Below are 23,084 nucleotides of genomic sequence, written 5' to 3'. Positions count from 1 at the left end.
GGTATGTTGGTTTATATTAATCCCAACTATCTCCTTTGGTCGTTGTCGGTTCCTACTAACGAATTGGCTGTTGACGGTCCCAACTTATAACGTATTCGTTCCCAACGGTCCGAAACTAACGGAATCCTAACACCATTAGTTGCAGGTCGCCGGGAAACGTTTTTGTTCAGAAAAGTCACATTTTTTTCAGAAAACACCACCTGAACACCGCCACCACCACCACTTGAGCACCACCAACTGATTATGGCGATGGTTCTAGGGTTCCGGCGGCTTCATTAAGTGTCGACTACTTGAAGTTCCATGATGTGCGAAAATATATATATAATAATCACGAATCGCAACTAAGCTTTAAAAACCAAACAACCTATCCTAGTTCACACAAACGGCAAGTGTACCGGTCGCGTATAACAAAGATGAGGAAAGTCCGGATATCGAACTCGAATACATGTGAGAACGGCTCGGATTATAACCCTAATCCAAGTCCTACCTAATAGTATTTAATTGATTTTATTAATTTTTTTATTTTAATTAATTTAAAACTAACTTACTTAACTTAACGGAACTAACAAGAAAACTTAACGAGGTTCTAACGAATATGGAGAAACGACTACCTAGGCAAGAATCCTATTGACAGTTCAACGGTTAACGGAATTAACTAATCACACGACACCGGGATCTTAAAATAATCAACTAAGGCTCATTAAAGTTCGCTAGATCACCTCTCAGTCTCACCAACTAACCCTCACAAATCTAACAAGATTGAATAAATGCACCGGGATAAAGATTACTAAGGTACCCTAATGATGCATCTCCTCTCGGACTCAATGACACAAAACCCGCTTAAATTTGGTACTAGCAATTCTATGGATAAAGGGGTAACAAAATCTAACTCAATCTAAGACATATATTTGCACGCAAAACTAAACCGGACAAGACCAAAACTCGCTCTTGCGCAATTCTAACCTAACCGAATAAAGACGCGAGACAAACCGACTCCCTATTACCTCTCGGTCGCAAGGAAGATGAACCTATTGAATTTTAATAATTAACTGCACTAAAGATTTCTATCGTCGCGCTAACCACAAACACATCAAAAACACCAAGTCTAAGACCTAAACGTAGAACCCTAACCGAACGACACACAATCAATCAATCAATCAAAGTAAAACGCGGAATCACAAGCAATAATTATATAAAAACAATATTTTAACACATCAAAGATTAAATTAAATAAAGCCTTTCAATAATAATACGTCATGTGATCAATTAAAACCATGTAAACCGTCAAACAAAATCAATATTCATCTCAACCTAGGAATTACAATAGATTTAGCTACTCATATCATTAATAAGAAACAAAGACACAAAAATATTAAACGTGTTCATGTCTGATACAAATTCAAAACAAACCATAACCATAAAGAAAAGAAACCAAACCAAAGAATATATAGATGCAATATGATGTTCTTGGCTGCTAACTCTCTTTTACTTTCTTGTTTCGAGTTGCTGTATGAAGAAACACTAAGTGACCCCGGGCAGATTACGGATAATCTGGGGGTTAAGTAAATGTTTCCCACGAGGGTTAGGTCCGGCAAAGATGGTTCTTCTGATGACCTGCAAAACAGACACCGTGAGCTCGTCACTGAGAAGGGGGGGGTACCTCCTTGTGACCACCCTCCGGCGTGAGAATCAGACTAGATTGCTCTTGAATATAAGTGTATATTAAGAGAATGACTATAGCAGATATCAGATAATATATGAAGATATAAAATATGATAAGATCATAATACCGTTCCAAGGTGTTGGAGTATTTATAGCCGAAGGTAGGTTTCCAAGAAGGTACAGCCGGCTGAATAGTATTCCTGTTCTGCCAACTGTGGGCTACGCACATGCCATGCTGGTGGTTGGTGGGTAGGCAGCGGCTGATAGTGACCAGGCCGGCTGTGTACTATTCCTTTTCCACCAACTGCAGGCTATGCACGTGCTACGACAGGTTGGTGAGTAGGCAGCGGCTGATAGTGACATTAAGTAATAGAGCATGCTGCTCGTTGTACTGTTGTCAGTGAGCTGTCGCAGCTTTGGTCAGATCTTTTGTCCATACCTCGTCAGGTACAGTACAAAAGATCCTCCAGTAGCGTACGGACTGGCTCATTTGGGCGGGATTTTTCCCGGCTTTGGGCGGGAGTATTCCCGGCTTGCTCACTCCTTCTTCAGGTGACATTACTGAATTATTTAAGAGTTAAGTGCCTTGTGCGTGTAGCCTTGCTGCGCGGGTAGCCTTCCCTGATGGCTAGTATCCGTTGCTGCGGGAACAGGCGGAGTACGTCGACCATTGGGAGGCTTTTCCTGCGGGAACAGCTTGCGTACTGCGCGTAAGGACGTCACGTCTCTGAGCATGATGGGTCCTGCGGATCCAGTTGGTTTCTACGCAGACGTCTCTCTTCAAGGTGAGTTGCGAGTTTAGCCTTTGCACAGACGTCCCTGTTGAAGGTGAGTCTTGCGGGTTCAACTGCGCAGACGTCCCTCTTTGAGGTGAGTCTTGCGGGTCCAACTGGGCTCTGCTGGGACCTACCTCTTCAAGTCCCCCCAGTCCAATGTTCTTCTCATGAATTGTTAATAAGTGAGGTGAACTTTTGGACTTAAGCAAAGGGTTTTGAAAAGGGTTTAGTTTTAAGGTTTTCCATGGGGATTCTTCCCGCGGAAGTCCTAATGTCACGTGCAGAAATTCCCGACTTTTCTGCTTGATCTTTGGGTATGATGCGGGTAGGTCTGTAACCTCCTCACAAGTCAGGAGCGTTGAGTTCCACTTGTGTAGATTCTCCATGAGGTTTTGGTAGTTTTGAACATAGTGATCAATTATGTTAAACAACCAATTCCATCTTGGAGCTTCAAACAATCTAGTTCTCGACGTTCCCGCTATGCGGGGATGTTATTCCCGTTTCCGCAAGCATGGCCCAGAAGATCCTTCTTGGTTTCAATTCTCTGCGGAGTGCTAAGTATGTGAAGGGTTTCGCCTTAACACTGTACCCGCACTCGTCTTATAGTTACTTTACTTCCAAGGTATTCCTGGCTTCAATTCCCTGCGGGTGCTAAGTATGTGAAGGGTTTTGCCTTGACACTGTACCCGCACCCGTCTTATAGTTATTTGGTTGCCGAGGTATTCTTGGCTTCAATTCCCTGCAGGTGCTAAGTATGTGAAGGGTTTTGCCTTAACAATGTACTCGCACATGTCTTATAGTTACTTGGTTGCCAAGCTAAGGGGTATAGTCCCGCTTACTTTTGAATCTTTTTGAAATTCTAAGATTTGGTGAAAGGATAAGAACGGTCCAAACTGTTGAAGGGACGGTTGCGTAGTCCGACGGTTTCTTCTGACAGTTTCGGGACGTGCAGGAAGTTGTGGCGACGTGACAGTATATGGTCAATCCAGACGCTTTTTCAGGAGCGTGGGCACGAGTTTTCGGGCGCGTGGCCGCGAAGTTTACGGAGCGCGTCCTGTCAACAGCTGTTGCCAGCTTGTTTTTTCCACGTGTCATAATTTCATTGCACCAGCGTTTTCCTCTCTATTCCGCATTAAATTCATCGCATTCATTGCGATGAGTATATAAAGGGGGAGAGGGTGCATCTTAATCCACACCTTCACTTCACTCTTCTTCTTCTAGACGATTTCCGGCGAATACTCTAACCTTTCCGTCGAGCATTCTCCTGAAATCGTTCTTCACATCCAAAACATGTCTTCCGTTCATGATCTTGAGGCTACCGCCGAGGAGTCTGACGTGTATGCCGAGAATCTGTCGTCTACTTCTGATAAGGACGATAAGAGTACTGCTGGTGAGTGCCAGTGTGCTCTTACCGTCGACCTTTACCAGTACATTGTTAGGAAGTTCATGCTCGAGCCTTTCGAGCCTGAGTTTCCTAAGCCTCATCAGACGGTGTACGATGCCCCCAAGGGCAAGATAGGGGTGTATGCCGCATTCTTCGTCTATGGGAATCTCAGGTTCCCATTGACGAAGTTTGTGTACCGTGTTTTGGAGAGACACGGTGTACATCTGACGGAGGTACACCCAATGGCGATCGCCAAGATTCAACATTTTGAATGGGTGTGCCTCATTCTGGGCGTGGAGCCCCATGTCGACCGCCTGATGACCTTCTATTCCTGGAGGTGCATCCAGGGGTGGTATACCTTGGTCACTCGGATCAAGGGTTTGAAGATCTGCGCTACCGAGCGCAGTCTTCGGTCCTGGAAGCGGGAGTTCTTCTATATCTCCGCTCGCGTCGTCCCCATAGCGATGACGTTCAAGAACGGGAGAGCTCTCCCGAACCTTCACGCCTCCAATTACCAGGAGGCGGAATGGTTCTCCAAGATTTCCCGGGTCCAGTCTCCGGTTTACCGCTTTGCGGAGTCCGGGATGGTGATGCTCGGGATGAGCCAGGTGTGGAAGGATGCTGGGGCGGAGGCGCCACAGATTCCCATCGTCCTCGAATACGGTTTGAACTCTGTCCCTTACGGTATGCTCCGTCTTTTTTGCTGATTTAGGGTTTTTCTTCTAACTGTTTCTCTTTTTATTTCAGAGGGGAATGACTTACAATCGCTCCTGCATCCGCGGGAGGCTGGTGGTCCCGCTCGGCTGGGTACTCGTGCTCATGATGAGAACGAGTTGCCCATCCTTGAGCAAACGGCGGGTCGGTTTGTGGAGGTTTACCCGCCAGGCCACGAGATACTGAGCGCCACGCGGCCAGGTAAAAGATTATTTAACCCTCGCCCTCTCAATGCTCAAACCTCTGACGGAATTCCTCTAATTTTGTCATCTTCTGATGAGGAATCCGCAGATGGTCCTTTCTTCGCGAGGAAGAAGGCTGCTGGCGGGAAGGGGAAGGCGAAGGTTGCCTCCACTGCCGATCCGGTGAATCGGTCTGACTCAGAGACCGAAAACGAGGAGGCGGCGGGGAACCCTGGTGGTGGTGAGACAACTGTCTCGGAGGTTGAGACAGCTGCCACTTCCGCGCGACCAAGTTCCACGACGGTGACTGGCGTGAAGAGGCCAGTTCCATCGGGTTCGTCCCCGCCCGTCAGATCCTTCAAGATTAAGAAAACTCGTAAGTACTTTGTTTATCTTACCCGCAATTCTTTCCGCCATTGTTTTTAATATCTTGTCTTCATGCAGGCGTGGATGTCACTGCATTCCAAGGTGATGCGGGGAGGAGCAGTTCTGGACCCATGACGGTAGGTTTGGTCAACCTACCCGAGGCGACGACCCAGGCGGCTGCGCCTGTTTGCAGTATTGGTTCAGTTGCTCATCCTGTTGAGGCAACTGTTCCAACTGTAACGTCATCTCCGCCGGCTGTCAGTGCCATATTCACAGCGTCCTTCACTGAGCCGGCGGTGAGTTTTTCTGCGGGTTCTTCCGCAGCGGCGGCCACGGTTGTGAGTTCACCTCCAGTGAGTTCACCACCGATGGTCTCTACCGCGGCGGCTTCAACCGTGCCTCCGGCACCGGCGACTACCTCGCCCCCGGCCGGTTCAGCAGGTATGTTTGGGGCTTCTAGCCAATCTCTGCCTCTTTCCCATCTGCCTGACCTCTTGGATGGATATCCGTTAGGTTCGGGTTATGGGTTCGGTGGCTACCGGCCTGTTGTCGACCCTACAGGTGCGTAGGGTTATTTTGGCATATTCTCTTTTTTTTATCATCTTTTCCTAACTGCTTTTTGTTTTTGCAGTGTCGGATTCGAATGAGGTGTATGTTCCACGGTGGAACATCCGCCTGGAACAACCCTTCGGACGGCTGTAGACTGCGTCGAGTGGGCGCGTCACGCGGCCCCAAGTGGCGCGTTGGGGGAAGCCATGTCTAGCTACCAGGAGGGTAGGCTGACAAATGAGCTTCGGATTCTCCTTGCCGGATGCAGCCGCGCGTCGAGTTGCTTTGTCGTGAAAACGACAAGTTAAAGGCTGCGCGTATCCAAGAAGTGGCTCAGGCGCGGGCTATCCGGGAGGAGAACAGGAGACTTTCCGCAATTGCTGCGGAGAAGGAAAAGGCCTTCAAGGCCCTCGAGGTTGAAGTGCAGGCCCGGCTCGAGGCCCGTTCCAAGGCTACCCAAGCTGTTAACGAACAGCTTCGGATGGCTAAGGAAACTACGCGGAACGCGACCGAGAGGGCCACCAAGGCTGAAGCCGTTGCTGAACCTCTGCGCGCCGAAAATGAGGAGCTTAAAGCCAAACTAGAGAGGCTTCAGCAGGCTCATGATGCTTTGGCTATGAAAGACGCCAAGAAGCTTCAAGAAATCTTGGACCAGAGGGGTATGCTTGACCATACTGAGCGTAAGCTAAAGGGCGTTGAAGAGGCTGCTGCTAAGGAAGTGTTGCTTGCCAACCTTAACAAAAGTGAAGCCGAACGCGCCCGTAACCAAGCTCAAGCTGCCCTCCAGGAGGCTCTGGTTACCAAGGAATGGCTTCTACGAGAAGCGTTGTCGCAGGTAAGCTTAGCTTCATAATGTCCTCACGCTTTTCTTTATACTTAGAAAAGTTGATAATTTTGTAGGTTGTGCATCGGATCTTCACGGACACATCTTACGACGATGCCATGAGCGCAGCCCTCAACGCTTCTCATGAGGATGGGGAAAAGGCTGGCTTCTTGCTTGGTCTGGGTTTGTTGAGAAGGGCATCCCGCCTTCCAACTTCCCTCTATATGATGTAGATACTGAAGCTGCGTATGACCAAGCAGTGAACCAGTATGCTGCCTTCCCGCATCCGGTGGTGGAGAAGGTGAACGAAGTTGCTGCTGCTGATGATGGGCTAGCCATTCTCAAGACCTTCCTTGAACCGCCACAGCCAACTGATGGTGCGGGTACAAGTGGGTTTGGAGGGAGTGGTCCTGAAGCTTGAACCTTTAGATCCTTTCCCACTGTTAGGATAGGTTTATGTTTTTGTATAGATTTACACTCTTGTAGGCGGGTAGATACCCGACCATTCTTGTAATACTTGAATTTTTATGGAATGTATAAATCTTTGTGCGGGTAGGACCGCCACTTTCACTGGATGACTTGCTTTATAGACGTTATATGACTTGCTCATGCATATTATAGCTTAATTTGGCACTTGTTTTGCCGCATAAACCATATATGCTTCGCTCGTGCATACTTTAACTTAGCAAATTTCCAAGTGTTTTGAACAAGTTAACCGTTCGACGCGCGGTTGTCAATAGGTTAGTGTTCAGTTTCCTCTATCATGATTGTGCGGGTAGGACCGTCACTTTCATTTAGTGGGATGACCGATCTTCACCTATAACTGACCTGCGTGAAGGTTTGCCGTTTTTTGTGTTTATGCGGGTTTTGCCGCCGTCCACACGCAACGACTTTTCACACTTATTTATGCGGTGAATACCGGCATCAGTGTGTTGGATAAGTTAACCGTTCGACGCGCGGTTGTCAATAGGTTAGTTCGGTTTCCTCTATCATGATTTGTGCGGTTAGGACCGGCACTTTCATTTAGTGGGATGACCCAACTTTACCTATAACTGACCTGCGTGAAGGTTGTCCTCATCTGTTTTTTGTGCTTACGCGGGTTTTGCCGCCGTCCACACGCAACGATTTCTTCACACTTATTTATGCGGTGAAAACCGGCATATCAGTGTTTTGAATAAATTAACCGTTCGACGCGCGGTTGTCAATAGGTTAGTTCGGTTTCCTCTATCATGATTTGTGCGGGTAGGACCGGCACTTTCATTTAGTGGGATGACCCAACTTTACCTATAACTGACCTGCGTGAAGGTTGGCCATTTTTTGTGTTTATGCGGGTTTTGCCGCCTTCCACACACAACGACTTACTTCCCCACTTATGTATGCGGTGAAGACCGGCATATCAGTGTGGAAAGTTCATAAGTATAAATGTAAGATTATCAGCGTCAATGTGATAAGGAGAATCATTTCCATTAGAAGTGGCTCTGGGCCTTTTCTTTTACAAGTTTGGAATTGATCTACATGCAGATTGTGTAATTGAGCTCCCTTCCATGTTGTTTGGATGGGAGTGCCATCGAGCCGATATGCACTTGGTTCGGAATCTCGTTGTTTACGCAGTATGTAGTCTCCAACATTGTAGCTGCAGTTTCGTCCGTCTTTTCCCCAACTGGGGTTCTACACGCATTAGCCTGCTCAGCGTTCATTACGCCACGAGGTGCGTGAGCGTCCCATCTCTGACAAATGCTTCGACGATGTCCTTCAAGTCTAAGCATTCCTCGGTGGTGTGGCCTCTTATCCTGTGGAAGTCACAGAATTTGCTCTGATCAGCGTTGTGACGCTCTCGGATTATTGGAGTCTTTGGCCATGGGAGCCTCTCGGTGTCAAATATTTCGGTGACGCTTTTGGTGAGTGGCGTCCATCTGGAGTTCCGGTTCGACGACTGCATGTTGTCCTTTCCGCCTAACCGAGGGTGCGAGCCGGATGAGGTGTCGAAGTTTACCCTTGACTGCCAAATACCTAGCTTCCTCTTTTTGTTTAGTCGGGCGGTAAGGACGTTGTTTTCTCTTGTTTTCTGGGTGTAGAGGTTTGTGCTTTGGGGAAGATCTCTACCCAGTTGCTTTTCCGTTTCCGCGAAGCGTTTAGCTGCTGTCATGATGGCATCCCGTGTGGATGGCATGCCGTCTTTACCCGTTAAGGTGCGTATGAGCTCTGGATCTTTCGCGCCCTGGATGAAAGCAGCGCGAACAAGATCTTCGCTAATAGCGCCCAGACTCAGCTTCTTTGAGTTGAAGTGAGTGATGAAGTCTAGCAAAGATTCATCTTCCTCTCGGATGCAGTTGAGGATCGTCCATTGCTATTCAGTGTACTTTCTTTGTTGACTGAAGTGTTGGCTGAACTTCTGTTGGAAGTCTGCCCAATCGTAGATGTGGTGGACCGGTAGACGGTCAAACCACGCTCTAGCCGCTCCAACCAGCGTCATCTGGAACATATAACACCACGTGGGTTCCGTCCAATTGCGGACGGTTGCCCCTGCTATGAATCTGTTCAAATGATCGTCTGGGTCGGATATACCATCATAAGTGCCGATGTTGGGCATCTGCTTGGCACTCTTCGGGGCGATTGCTTCCGCAATGTCCCTTGCAAACTTGGACGTTCCCGCATTTGCAACAGTTGGTCTAAAAGCTTTGGAGAAGTCACGTGGGTTTCTACCCGCGTTTTTTGGTTTGAAAGTTTCTCCAAAATTCCTTCTCGGTTGGAAGTCCGTTTCCTTACGCTTCCCTTTCGCCCTATGGCGAGGGTTTGCGTCGGTGTCGGATTCCTCCCGATCATCGTCCGAATACTCGCACTCACTGCTCATGTTGAGCTGTTGTCGAGTGCTTCCGAATTCGTCAGCCTGTTGGAGTGAACGTAAGCGTTCATCCAACTCAGCTTGGAATTCCCTCTGACGTGCTTCCGCCCACGCTTTAACTTGTTCAAGTGTTTGGCGGGGGAGCCTCGTCTGTTGTCTTTCCGCCTGGGTATTAATGAATCCCAGGGGATGATTGTTTACTGCACTTGCCCCGGCTTGGGTAGCCGGGGTAGTGTTCGTAAAATTTACTGCACTTGCCCCGGCTTGGGTAACCGGGGTAGTGTTCGTAAAATGTGTGTACTCGCCGGTGTTCCCCCCAGTAGCTGGGGTTGTGGTTACCGGGGTTTCTTGGTTACTCCCTGGCCTTGGGACCGGAGTAACGTTAACCATCTTTCCAGAAGTTTTGAAAAAAACTGAAAGAATTAGTTCTAGCTTTTATGCACGGATGGCGCCAATGAAGAAACACTAAGTGACCCCGGGCAGATTACGGATAATCTGGGGGTTAAGTAGATGTTTCCCACGAGGGTTAGGTCCGGCAAAGATGGTTATTCTGATGACCTGCAAAACAGACACCGTGAGCTCGTCACTGAGAAGGGGGGGTACCTCCTTGTGACCACCCTCCGGCGTGAGAATCAGACTAGATTGCTCTTGAATATAAGTGTATATTAAGAGAATGACTAGAGCAGATATCAGATAATATATGAAGATATAAAATATGATAAGATCATAATACCGTTCCAAGGTGTTGGAGTATTTATAGCCGAAGGTAGGTTTCCAAGAAGGTACAGCCGGCTGAATAGTATTCCTGTTCTGCCAACTGTGGGCTACGCACATGCCATGCTGGTGGTTGGTGGGTAGGCAGCGGCTGATAGTGACCAGGCCGGCTGTGTACTATTCCTTTTCCACCAACTGCAGGCTATGCACGTGCTACGACAGGTTGGTGAGAAGGCAGCGGCTGATAGTGACATTAAGTAATAGAGCATGCTGCTCGTTGTACTGTTGTCAGTGAGCTGTCGCAGCTTTGGTCAGATCTTTTGTCCATACCTCGTCAGGTACAGTACAAAAGATCCTCCAGTAGCGTACGGACTGGCTCATTTGGGCGGGAGTTTTCCCGGCTTTGGGCGGGAGTATTCCCGGCTTGCTCACTCCTTCTTCAGGTGACATTACTGAATTATTTAAGAGTTAAGTGCCTTGTGCGTGTAGCCTTGCTGCGCGGGTAGCCTTCCCTGATGGCTAGTATCCGTTGCTGCGGGAACAGGCGGCGTACGTCGACCATTGGGAGGCTTTTCCTGCGGGAACAACTTGCGTACTGCGCGTAAGGACGTCACGTCTCTGAGCATGGTGGGTCATGCAGATCCAGTTGGTTTCTGCGCAGACGTCTCTCTTCAAGATGAGTTGTGAGTTTAGCCTTTGCGCAGACGTCCCTGTTGAAGGTGAGTCTTGCGGGTTCAACTGCGCAGACGTCCCTCTTTGAGGTGAGTCTTGCGGGTCCAACTGGGCTCTGCTGGGACCTACCTCCTCACTGTCCAACGATCAGGATAGTGGTTAAGGATATGGAAGTTTTGTTTTTATTTTTTTTTTGCTTACTGCTACTATTCTCCACATGCCAAGTTAATTATTTATTTGATTTTTCTTGTTTCCTGGGCTCAAATTCCTTGACCAAACTCCAAGAGTTTGGTAAACTCTTTATATTTTCTCTCTTAATTCTTGCTATCTTCCGCTACTTTTGAGATGGAGCTTATTATTGTTTTTTTTTTCTTTTCCTTGTTACTGCCGTCGACAATATTATGAGAGGTTAGGGTTTTTTATTTTTATTTGTGTTATTATGTAATAGACTCATGCAAGACTTCACAGAAATAGGCTTTTGAGTTGGGCTGTAACTTGGTTCTTCAAACATTGATCATAAAGGCCATTTTCGTCTTCCATAAACCCGATTCTATTTTTCTCTTTAAAACCCGCAACCTACGAAAGAATTATAACTTTGTAAGATCATGTTAAAATAAGCCAAGAAACATTAAATATTATATATAAAAGTGGCTAAAATAATGATAAATAGTGCGGAAAATAAGTGTGTTTTACAACACATCATTCCACGTTACGAAATATTTTAAATTTTTATCTACAATTTTTACTTTCTAAAAATTTATCTATTATAAATACTAAATTTGTTTTTGTCACCCCCGACCAAAGGCGGCGGAACATGCCGGGGTGCAACGGATTGCTCAAGAACACAAGACATTAATAAATTGACAATATTTAAACAACTCATTAATTTCATTCAATTACCAAAGTAACACATATTGTTCATAAAAATAAACACAATTATATAAGAAATAAATATTGTTCATTCTTCTAATAACCTAGCGGTATCAAATATAATGGCGTCTTCAAACTCCAAATCAAGAAATAATCAAACTTATAACAATGCATAAAACAATATTTGTTAACACGTATGTTGGTGAGCAATTTCATAGTTTTGAGTATATATATAATATGAGCGAAATCCACAAACGTATATGAGACTATAAATAAAAGCATCAATCGTTGCATATAAAACATATGTAAATGAGGAACCTTTCTAATCGGTAACAACCGACATACTTGAATAATGAGGCCCTATTCTACTAGCACAAGACTAAAGTAGTCAGAGGAGCGTATGATCATACTTAATGAGGCTCAACAACAACATAAAAATAAACACTCGTGCAAGTAAAGCATATTAAGCATATAACACACAATAGAGCAAATATACAAAGTATCATATACCCTAAAGTTTTTGGTTTGAGGATCGAGTATAATAAATCATTCTTGTTTTGAATAAGTATGCATGTTACCCCTAAAATATAAAAGTGAAAACGGGGGATGAAATGTATTCACGTTAACTAAGTAACTTGAAATATTGATTCGTGAATAATCGGAGATCGATTTAACGAGCAAGACCTAGATTGAACGGGTCTTAAGTTAGTTGGTAGTCTTGAAAGGGTTTAAAGTAAAATATGACAAGTAAAGTAAATAAATGAAGTTTATGGTTTAAAATGTAAATATTTGAGAAATTAAAGACATGTTCTAAAGAAATAATTTTACTCGAAACCGGGTCTTGGTATTCAATTCATAAATATTACTCACCTATGTCAGGTATTATGTGGGTTATCATGCACTATTGCAAGACCCTTGGTTATATAAATATCAAAACGGGGTTTTAATCGAGTGTTCGGATTTGTCAATTTCAGTCTAGATAATTAACTAAACTCAAGGTCAACTTTCCAAATTGATAAATGTTACGAGATAACTCAATAAAAATCAAAAAGACTTAACCAAGCATATAGTTATATTGTGAAGAACCTTAACATCCGTTAAGCGAGTATTTGGTTTCACCGGTCCAAACTTGTTATAAGATCAAGTTGGATTCCGACACACCAAGTATGTTGATAAAATAACTTAAAATTAGTTTAAAATATATTCTTGAAGAAAAGATGAGTTTCGGTGGCCAAAAACACACTTGTGTGTCTTAAGCGAGTGAACTCGGTTTTGGCTCGGTCCTTGACTCGGAATGATACCGAGGATGGTTGCCACATACCCAAATACCATAGAACTATAAAAATGATTTTAGAAGTTATAATATTCAAATCTTACATAAACATGTTTATTTAACTATTTAAAACAAAACTAGTAAACAAAGAGTTCGATCTTGGTTCGGTTCTCAACTCGGAATAACACCGAGGCTAGTGACTTCATACCCAATGTCATGAAACTCTTTAAACATGAATTATAAACTAAACTATTTACAACATAAACTAGACTAGTAAAACATTAATGGAAAATAGTATAATCACGGACTATATGTTCGTATCTTATCTTGTACGGGTATACACGATATGCCAGCCCTAGTTTTGCCGCCCAAGTACATATGACCTTATTGCCTTGTTGGGCTGGATTCATGTAAAATTGAGTTTATAAACTAACACACATCATTTGCCTTCTATGTTTCATAAACAATCCAGTAGCTCACGACCTACATGGCTACATGGCCTATTACTCTAATGATAATTAGTAATCACCAGGGTAAAAAAAACAAAATCCGTGCGTTGTGGTGCTAAACTTACGTGAATTCGATCACTGTTAACAGTATTGGCACTAAACTGTAAACATAAGCCTCCAAAAAAACAAACTTCAAAATTTCTTTTAATGAACAAACTAACAAAGTATCCGCGACACCAAGCATGGTTTTTAATATATTATATATAATGCAAATAAACAACATGAAATATCTAAAAAAAATAAAACATATTGTTGAATCCTACGCTCTAGTTTGGTTTATACAAATGTTTTTTTTAGTATAAACAAAAAACCGTTGCGGTTTGAAATTCTTGAAACTGACTAACCAAAAGTTAACACAAAAACCGATCTTGAAGCCAAACTAAAGACTAGTTTGAATGGTTTCACGGTGTCGAAACCAAAAAACCGACCTTAAGTCAATAATATATGATCTCAAACAAACTATTAATATATTTTATTTTCGTAACAACCAACAAATAAAGTCCAACGATTACAAAAGACGACTCATATCCACGATCGCAAACGGCAATGAACACACAGTATTACAAAAGATGATGACAGGCGCCCGAGTCGGGAGCCGTTGGGCCCGTCTCGGGCCGATGAGACCGATGATTGGGGGGCCGGGAAGAAATCGATTGGTGGGGGGTTTGATAAGAGGGGTGGGTTTTTTGAAGGGTCGCATTCGCGGGCGGATGAGTCGGATAGTTGGGGTTCGAATAAGAGTTTTAGACCGTCCGAGGGAAGGAGACCCGGGGGTTTCGATAGGGAGAGGAGAATGGGATTTGAGTCGAGTGGGGACGCGGATAATTTGGATAATTGGGGGAAAAAGAAGGAAGTTGAGGGACGGAGATTTGGCGGTGGTGGAAACGGAAGCGGGAGTGCTTTCGATAGTTTGAGGGATAGGCGAGTGGTTAATGAATCTTCGGATTCCGATACTTGGGGGAGAAAGAGGGAGGAATTGGGTGTTGGTGGCGGGAGCGGTGGTAGGCCGAAGCTTAATTTGCAGCCTAGGAAGTTGCCGGTGGGTGAAGTGGAGACGGTGAAGCCGACGAAGGGGTCGAATCCGTTTGGGGATGCGCGTCCGAGAGAGGAGGTGTTGAAGGAAAAGGGTGAGGATTGGAAGGAGATTGATGAGAAGCTTGAAGCGATGAAGCTTAAAGAGTTGGGTTTGGGGGATCGGTTTAAACGAGCTGATAGGAAGCCGAGAGTGGTGGAAGATTCGACTGAGAAGAGTTGGAGAAAGAACGATGTTGATGCTGATGTTGCTTCTCCGAGGTTTGATATTCGTATAACTTCACATTAATGTTGGTGATAATGGTTTAATCTTATATGCTTGTTTTGTTTTGTGAATTGCATTTTCATTGTTTACATGTTACTAAGGGTGGCAAACCCAACCCAAATGGATTATTTTGGGTACAGATGGATAAACTTTAAAAGTAAAATGGGTTAGGATGGATCATAAAAATTTTTCAAGTGGGTCAGGATGGGTTGGAAATATACAAGTGTGTTTCATTTATAGGTTAAAATGGGTCAAAACAAAATATCCAAGTTATCCAAAATTTATCTATTTCAAAATACCCAAACTATCACGTGCGAAACAAGACTCGTCCGAAACCCAATAAACGATCAAAACAAAACAAAAACCCCGAACCGACTAAAACGAAACAAAAACGAAACTGAACCAAAATAGAAAAACGACCAAAACGAAACAAAAAAACGGGATTGAAACCGAAAAACTGACCAAAACGAAACAAAAAAAAAGCGAAATGCAACCGAAAAGCTAACCAAAACTAAACAAAAACACCGAATCGACCAAACCGAAACAAAACTGAATCGAAATAGAAAAACGACCAAAACGAAACAAAAAAACCGATATGAAACCGAAAAGTTGACCAAAACGAAACAAAAAAAAGTGAAATGCAACTGAAAAGCGGACCAAAACAAAACAAAAACACCGAACCGACCAAAACGAAACAAAAAAACCGAAACGAAACTGAATTGAAATAGAGAAACGACCAAAACGAAACAAAAAAACCGATATGAAACCGAAAAGCTGACCAAAACGAAACAAAAAAAGCGAAATGCACCTGAAAAGCTTAAATCAATACAAAACAAAAACACCGAATCGACCGAAACAAAACAAAAAAAAAACAAAACGAAACTTAACCGAAATAGAAAAACGACCAAAACGAAACAAAAAAAGCGAAATGCAACTGAAAAGCTGACCAAAACAAAAACAATGAACCGACTAAAGCGAAACAAAAAAACATAAACGAAACTGAATCGAAATAGAAAAATGACCGAAACGAAACACAAAAACCGAATTAAAACTGAAAAACTGACCAAAAGGAAACTTAAAAAAACTAAATGCAGTTTAAAAACCGGACCAAAACGAATCAAAAACACCGAACCGACCAAACGAAACAAAAAAACTGAAACGAAACTGAACCGAAATAGAATAACTGACCAAAACGAAACAAAAAAAGCGAAATGCAATCAAAAAGCTTACCAAAATGAAACAAAAAAACTGAAACGTAGCCGACCAAAATAAAACAAATGAATCGAAACGAAACAAGAAAAGCGAAATTAAACCGAAAAAACTGACTAAAAGAAAACAACACTGAAACCGAAAAAACCGAGAAATCGAAACCGAAACCAAAATCATTGAAACCGAACAGATACCGAAACCGACCGAAATGAAAAAAACAAAACCGAACCGGAAAAAACCCCCGAAAAACTTGAACCTGAACCGGTACGAAACAGTTTTTTTTTTTTTTTTAAATGAATGAGGATGATGGGGGAAACATTTTAGTTATTTTACATTTTGCGTATTTTATTTATATTTTGAGTTATTATTTTTTTAATAGTTTTTTTGAATATTTTTTTGAGGGGTTTTTAAAATCCTTTGTATGTCAACCTTCATTTGGGTCAAGATGGGTTAGTTTTACCCATCTTGACCCATATCCATCCTAACCCTCTATTTTAAATATCCATCCTGACCCATACTGACCCATCACCCAAATCCAACCCAACCCACTCCCATTGCCACCTCTACATGTTACAATTGGTTAAGTCATCTTAGAAACGAGTGAAGGTATGCGTAATTGTTGTTTTAAGTATTCAAAAAGCTAACCTTGTTTATCAAGAACTTACAATACTTGTATGATCTTAATTGACATGAATTGATGGTTAACTTTTTTTTGTTGAGATTTATAACTAAAAGAACCATGAGATTTTTGTGACCTGATTAACCATTGGGTTGATAGTCGTTGTTCATACGTTTTTAAATGTTTTTCATAACTATTTTGTTGATATTCTTTACTCATACGTTTTTAAGTGTTTTTCATAACCAATTGGTTGATATCCTTTGTTCATACGCTTTTATGCTTTTCATGACCGAAATGGTTTAAGAACCAAATCATGCATATGCTCAAGTTATTTATTTTTTCGCAAATGTTCTTCGGTAGCATTTTTGTTGGTTTGTTATTTGCGCTTTTTTTTCCTTTTTTAATTTATATTATGGATAATTTCCGATATTCCATTAGAACTTTGTATTATATCATGTTTACCCAACAAAAAACATTATGTCATATATATGAAATTTATGACATTTATACCTTTTAATTATCATAAAATCTACTTAATGAAAAGATTAAATATTAAAGTTAAGTAAATGGGTATATTTGAGATTTTTTTTTGTTTTATCGTTGAGTAAATATGATATGGTGCCTGTTTAAAGCTAAACTTTTATTTACATCAATAAATTTTACGAAACTTTTCTTGTTATAAATTTGATGTGCAGTGCTGAGAAGAGTGAAAATGGACATACAGAAGAAGCTGAAGCTGAGGAAGAAGAAGAAGAAGACGCAAAAATGTGAGCAGTGAAAAGTAATGGCAAGTTTGGTTGGTGTCCTGTTTTTGCATGTTTGTTTTTTTGTTACAAGTTTTGTTAGACTTGATGAGTAGAGTTATTTTTGTAGGACTAAATGCATACTTATGTTAATTTATTGTTATGTTTTGACCTCAGTTTAAACATGAGTGAGTGCATGTATCGACTTTTATTTTATTTTATATAATTAAGATGTGTATTCTTGAGTCATTTCGTGTTTCATGTTACATTATGATCATGAGTGGAACCATAATATCATGACCTCTGTGTGTTGTATTTGTTCATTATCCGCCTTTTGTTAATGCATCAAGATCTATTTAAATTTGATCTCTTTTCCATTGATCATCATGACTTACATTCTGATCTTCAGTGATGCGATTATAGCTATCGGTTGATTGAAATTGTAGCCTTATCATTAGTTTAGGTGGTGTAACTAGATCCCAAACCAGTTTGATCGAAATCGTAGCCTTATTGTTAGTCTGGGTGGTGTAACTATATCCCAAACCACTTGTAACCGTTTTCTGACCTGCTTGCTTTTCTTTATCACACTTTTGGCCCGGTGTTGCTTACAACATCTGATACGAGAGCTAAGTCGTCATTACAATGCCCAAGTAATCGTATCATTAATAATGGTGATGAGGAAACCCGGACTTGCAGCTATGGAACAAGAGAACACGAGATGTTACAGAACATGGAAAACTAACTTTGGAAATTAACCATCATGCTTCGAAGACAACAAGTAAATGCACTCGCTTTACCACAATGGATGACAACAAACTCTCCGACATAGAAGAGTATGGTACGACTATTCAATCCCCAAATATCGACGCGACCTAACAATGACATCAAGCTACTAAAGTACGCTTCTATATGGTGGGCGAATACATGCTTAAACGAGAACGAAAGGAAAGTGGAAAGACCAAGTGAAGAGGTAGGTCCCAGCAGAGACCAGTTGGTCCCGCAAGACTCACCTTGAATAGGGACGTCTGCGCAAAGGCCTTCTGCTCCCGCAGGACCCACCATGCTCATAGAATCTTACGCGCAGTACGCAAGCTGTACACGCAGGGAAAGCCTCCCAATGGTGAAGTACCCCGCCTGTTCCCGCAGTTGCGGATACAAGCCATCAGGGAAGGCTACCCGCAGACAGCAGGGCTACACGCACAAGGCAATAGCTACTTCAGTAGTCACATGAAGGAATGAGCAAGGCGGGAACAATCCCGCCAAAATGAGCCAGTCCGTATGATTCTGAAAGATCTTTTGTACTATACCTACCAAGGTATGGATAGGACAGACGATCTGACCAGAACAACCCATGAGCCAATCACAGGGTGACAGCTCACTGACAACAGTACGAGGAGGAGCACCCTCTAGTACTGTTTGTCACTATTAGCCGCTGCCTACTCACCAACTCTTACTGACGGGCGTGCGTAGCCTACAGTTGGTAGAATAGTGTTACTGTTGGCCGTAACCTATTCACCAACCAGCATGGCCTGCGTGTAATCCACAGTAGGTGGGACGTGCATAATCTACAGTTGGTGGAATAGTGCAGCCGACTTTGTTACTGTTGGCCGTAACTTATCCACCAACCAGTATGGCCTGTGCATAATCCACTGTTGGTAGAACAGGAATACTATTCAGCCGGCTGTACCTGCTTGGAAACCTACCTTCGGCTATAAATACTCCAACATCTTGGAATGGTAAGATCATCTGCTATCCAGTTATCTAGCAATCTCTTAATATACACTTATATTCAGAGCAATCTAGTCTGATTCTCACGCCGGAGGGTGGTCACAAGGAGGAACCCCCCCCCCTTCTCAGTGACGAGCTTACGGTGTTTGTTTTGCAGGTCTCCTGAAGAACAGCCTTCTCAGCTAGATCTCATCCGTGGGAAACATTACTTAACCCCCAGATTATCTATAATCTGTCCAGGGTTCACTTAGTGTTTCTTCATTGGCGCCATCCGTGCATAAAAGCTAGAACTATTTTAGTTTTTTCACAATTTCTGAAGAAATGGTTAACGTTACTCCGGTCCAAAGGCCAGTAACCGACCAAGAAACCCCGGTAACAACCCCAGCAACTGGGGGGAACACCGGCGGTTATACAATCCTTACGAACACTACCCCGACTACCCAAGCCGGGGCAAGTGCAGTAAATATTCCACTGGGGTTCACCGATACCCAGCTGGAAAAACGAACGAAGGTCCCTCGCCAAACACTAGATCAAGTGAAGGCATGGGCCGAAGCACGGCAAAGAGAATTCCAAGCCGAATTGGATGAACGCTTGCGTTCAGTTCAACAGGTTGACGAATTCGCCAGTACTCGCCAACACCTCAATATGAGCAGTGACTGCGAGTACTCAGACGACGAGTTGGAATCCGATACCGACGCAAACCCTCGCCATAAGGCGAAAGGGAAGCGTAAGGAAACGGACGTCCAACCAAAAAGGAATTTTGGGGAAGCTTTTAAACCAATCGCGGAGAGAAACCCGCGTGACTTCTCCAAAACCTTTAGACCAACTGTTACAAATGCAGGAAAGTCAAAATTCGCAAGGGACATTGCGGAAGCAATCGCCCCAAGAAGTGCCAAACAAATGTCCAACATTGGCACTTATGATGGTCTATCCGACCCAGACGACCATTTGAACAGGTTCATTGCGGGGGCTACCGTCAGCAACTGGACGGAACCCACGTGGTGCTACATGTTCCAGATGACTCTGGTCGGAGCGGCCAGGGCATGGTTCGATCGTTTACCGATCCACCACATATATGACTGGGCGGACTTTCAGAACAAGTTCAGCCAGCACTTCAGCCAACAGAGGAAGTACACTGAAGAGCAGTGGACGATCCTCAAATGCGTGAGAGAGGAGGATGAATCTTTACTAGACTTCATCACTCGCTTCAACTCCAAAAAGCTAAGTCTCGGCAACATAAGTGAGGATCTGGTTCGCGCCGCCTTCATCCAAGGCGCCGAATACCCAGAACTTATCCGCACATTGACGGGTAAGGATGGCATGCCATCAACATGGGATGCCATCATGACGGCGGCAAAGCGCTTTGCCGAGACGGAAAAGCAACTGGGAAGGGATCTTCCCCAGAGTACACACCTCTACACGCAGAGGACAAGAGAAAACAATGTCCGGATCGCCCGGCAGAACAAAAAGAGGAGGCTAGGTATCTGGCAGTCAAGGGTAAACTTTGACACCTCATCCAGCTCTCGCCCTCTTGTTGGCGGAAGGGACAACACACACCCTTCAAACCGAAAACACCGGTGGACGCCACTCACGAAGAGCGTCACGGAGATATTTGCCACGGAAAAATTGCCATGGCCAAAAGCCCCATTGATCCGGCAGAAACCTAATGCGGATCAAAGCAAATCCTGTGATTTCCACGGGACAAAGGGTCATGGTACTGAAGAGTGCACATCCTTGAAGTATATTATTGAGACATTTGTCAAGGATGGAAGACTTGCACATCTCGTGGCATCAATCAGGAAGGGAGGAAGGAATGACAACCGGTACAGAGGTAACGGACGAAAGCCCGTCGACATCAGCATCAACATGGTTCATGGCAAGGTCAGAGGAAGAAAAAGACGAGTGACAGAACCATGCGCGTGGAAGGAAGCTGAGGTGCGCTTCCCGCGAGTGCCAGGAGGCCCCAGCAAAGAAGGCCCCATCGTTATCAGAAGCCAGCTGGGGCATTACATCACTTCCCGCACTCTTGCTGACAATGGCGCTTCGTCGACAGTGATGTACAGGCAGTTCTTTGATAAGCTGGATGATGAAGACAAAGAACGCTTGGAAACGGTCTACGCTTCAATGGAAGGGTTTGACGGCAGTACAGAAACCCCCCTGGGTATCCTATCTTTCCCCGTTACTCTTACTGATGGGAATCATTCACGCACAGAAGACGTGGATTTTGTCGTGATGAAAAAGCCACACCACACGTACGACATCCTATTCGGAAGAGACGGGATGGCAAGATTCAACGCCGTGGTATCTTCAGTCCACGGCATGATGGGATGGCCAACAGCTGAGGGTGTAGCGATGATCACTGGCATTCCCCAGGTATGCATCGCATCTGTCTCATCTAAACCCAAACCGAAAAAAGCTAAACCAACCATCACCGAACCGGAAAAATGGGCCTTCAATGGCAAATACCCCGACCAGGCCGTTACCATTGGACCAACAATCGTTGATCCCACCCGCACCCTACTCAAACGCTTACTGCAGAAAAACGCTGACATCTTTGCGTGGGCACCAGCTGACATGACTGGTGTACCCCGAAGTAAGGCGGAGCATAAGCTCAAGTGTGATCCGGCTGTCACGCCAGTCGTACAAAAGCGCAGAGTAATGGGGCCTGAACAAACTAACGCGTGTAGAACCCAAGTCAAGGAACTCCTTGACGCAGGCATCGTACGCGTTAGCAGATATCAAACATGGGTTGCAAATCCCGTAATGGTACCGAAGAATGACAAACAATGGCGCATGTGCATAGATTTCAAAGATTTGAACAAAGCATGCCCCAAAGATTGTTATCCGTTACCAGAAATTGATCTTAAGGTTGATTCGTTGGTACCATTTCGCCTTAAATGCTTCTTGGATGCGTATAAGGGGTACCATCAAATCCACATGGCCGTAGATGATCAGGACAGAACCGCATTTCGGACGCCCGATGGTACATTTTGTTATAAAATGATGCCATTCGGACTTAAGAATGCAGGGTCCACGTACCAACGACTGATGGACAAAGAGTTTCATGCCCAAATCGGGAGAAACTTGGAAGTCTATATGGATGATTTGGTCATCAAAAGCCCCGAGCCAGAAGCGATGTTGAAAGACATTGAAGAAACTTTCAACACGCTCAGAAAGATAAACATGAAGCTCAACCCGAGCAAGTGTTCATTTGGGATGGAAGAAGGGAAGTTCTTGGGAGTCATTGTTACTAAAGATGGCTTCAGAGCGAACCCTGAAAAGGTCGAAGCCATTATTAAAATGGAATCACCTACCACCATCAAGCAGGCTCAGACACTGAATGGACGACTAGTCGCACTTAATCGCTTTTTGGCAAACCATGCGGATAAGTCGTTTCCTTTCGTGTCAACATTGAGAAACTGCTTAAAGAAAACGCACTTCCGCTGGACACCATAAGCGGAAGCAGCTTTTCAGGAGATTCGGTCACGCCTGATCGAACTCCCAACACTTACAGCACCACAAGCGGGAGAGGAGTTAATCCTATACCTTTCCGCAACAGATAGAGCAACCGGGGCAGTCCTGCTAATAGAACGAAAAGGCATCCAGATGCCAATCTATTATGTTAGCCGTGTACTAACAGACGTAGAAACCCGGTACTCTACCCTCGAAAAATTGGTCTTAGCACTCATACACGCTTCACGCAGGTTAAGACGATATTTCCAGGGCCACCCAATCACCATTCTCACCAACTTCAAACTCTCAAACGTTCTAGGCAAACCCGAATTATCGGGACGTCTAGCCAAATGGGCAATTGAATTGGGAGAATATGCAATTAAGTACAAGCCAAGACCAGCCATAAAGGGCCAGGTCCTGGCCGATTTTATTGCAGAAATCCCCGCTTCGCGGGAGAAAGAGTGCCAGGAGGAGGCTCAACCCTCCCCAGCACAGGACATCAATGATGTCTGGCGACTCTACACTGATGGAGCAGCCAGTAACGAGGGTTCAGGCGCAGGGTTAAAATTAACCAACCCAGCAGGCCAAGAATATACTTACGCTATTCGGTTGGATTTTCCAAGTACGAATAACGAAGCCGAATATGAAGCATTCTTGGCCGGTTTGAGAATTGCGCGTAAAATGGGAGTGAAAAACTTG

At 44.1% G+C, this 23,084-nt stretch overlaps 1 protein-coding gene across 1 annotated transcript; it reads left to right on the top strand.

Annotated features, from left to right (window-relative positions):
* Window positions 1-13,173: 13,173 nt before the first annotated feature.
* Window positions 13,174-17,540, top strand: LOC143547295 (eukaryotic translation initiation factor 4B3-like). Its single transcript, XM_077038754.1, has 3 exons — window positions 13,174-13,199; window positions 13,895-14,629; window positions 17,157-17,540. The coding sequence occupies exons 1-3, from the start codon at window positions 13,174-13,176 to the stop codon at window positions 17,230-17,232; spliced, it is 837 nt and encodes a 278-aa protein (XP_076894869.1). The 3' UTR covers window positions 17,233-17,540.
* Window positions 17,541-23,084: the final 5,544 nt, after the last annotated feature.

This window comes from Bidens hawaiensis, unplaced genomic scaffold, assembly GCF_021521415.1.
Source record: "Bidens hawaiensis isolate Kalapana, Puna unplaced genomic scaffold, B.hawaiensis_p1.1 tig00014709_1, whole genome shotgun sequence".
NCBI lineage: Eukaryota > Viridiplantae > Streptophyta > Magnoliopsida > Asterales > Asteraceae > Bidens > Bidens hawaiensis.
This window is presented reverse-complemented; position numbering and strand designations above follow the sequence as displayed.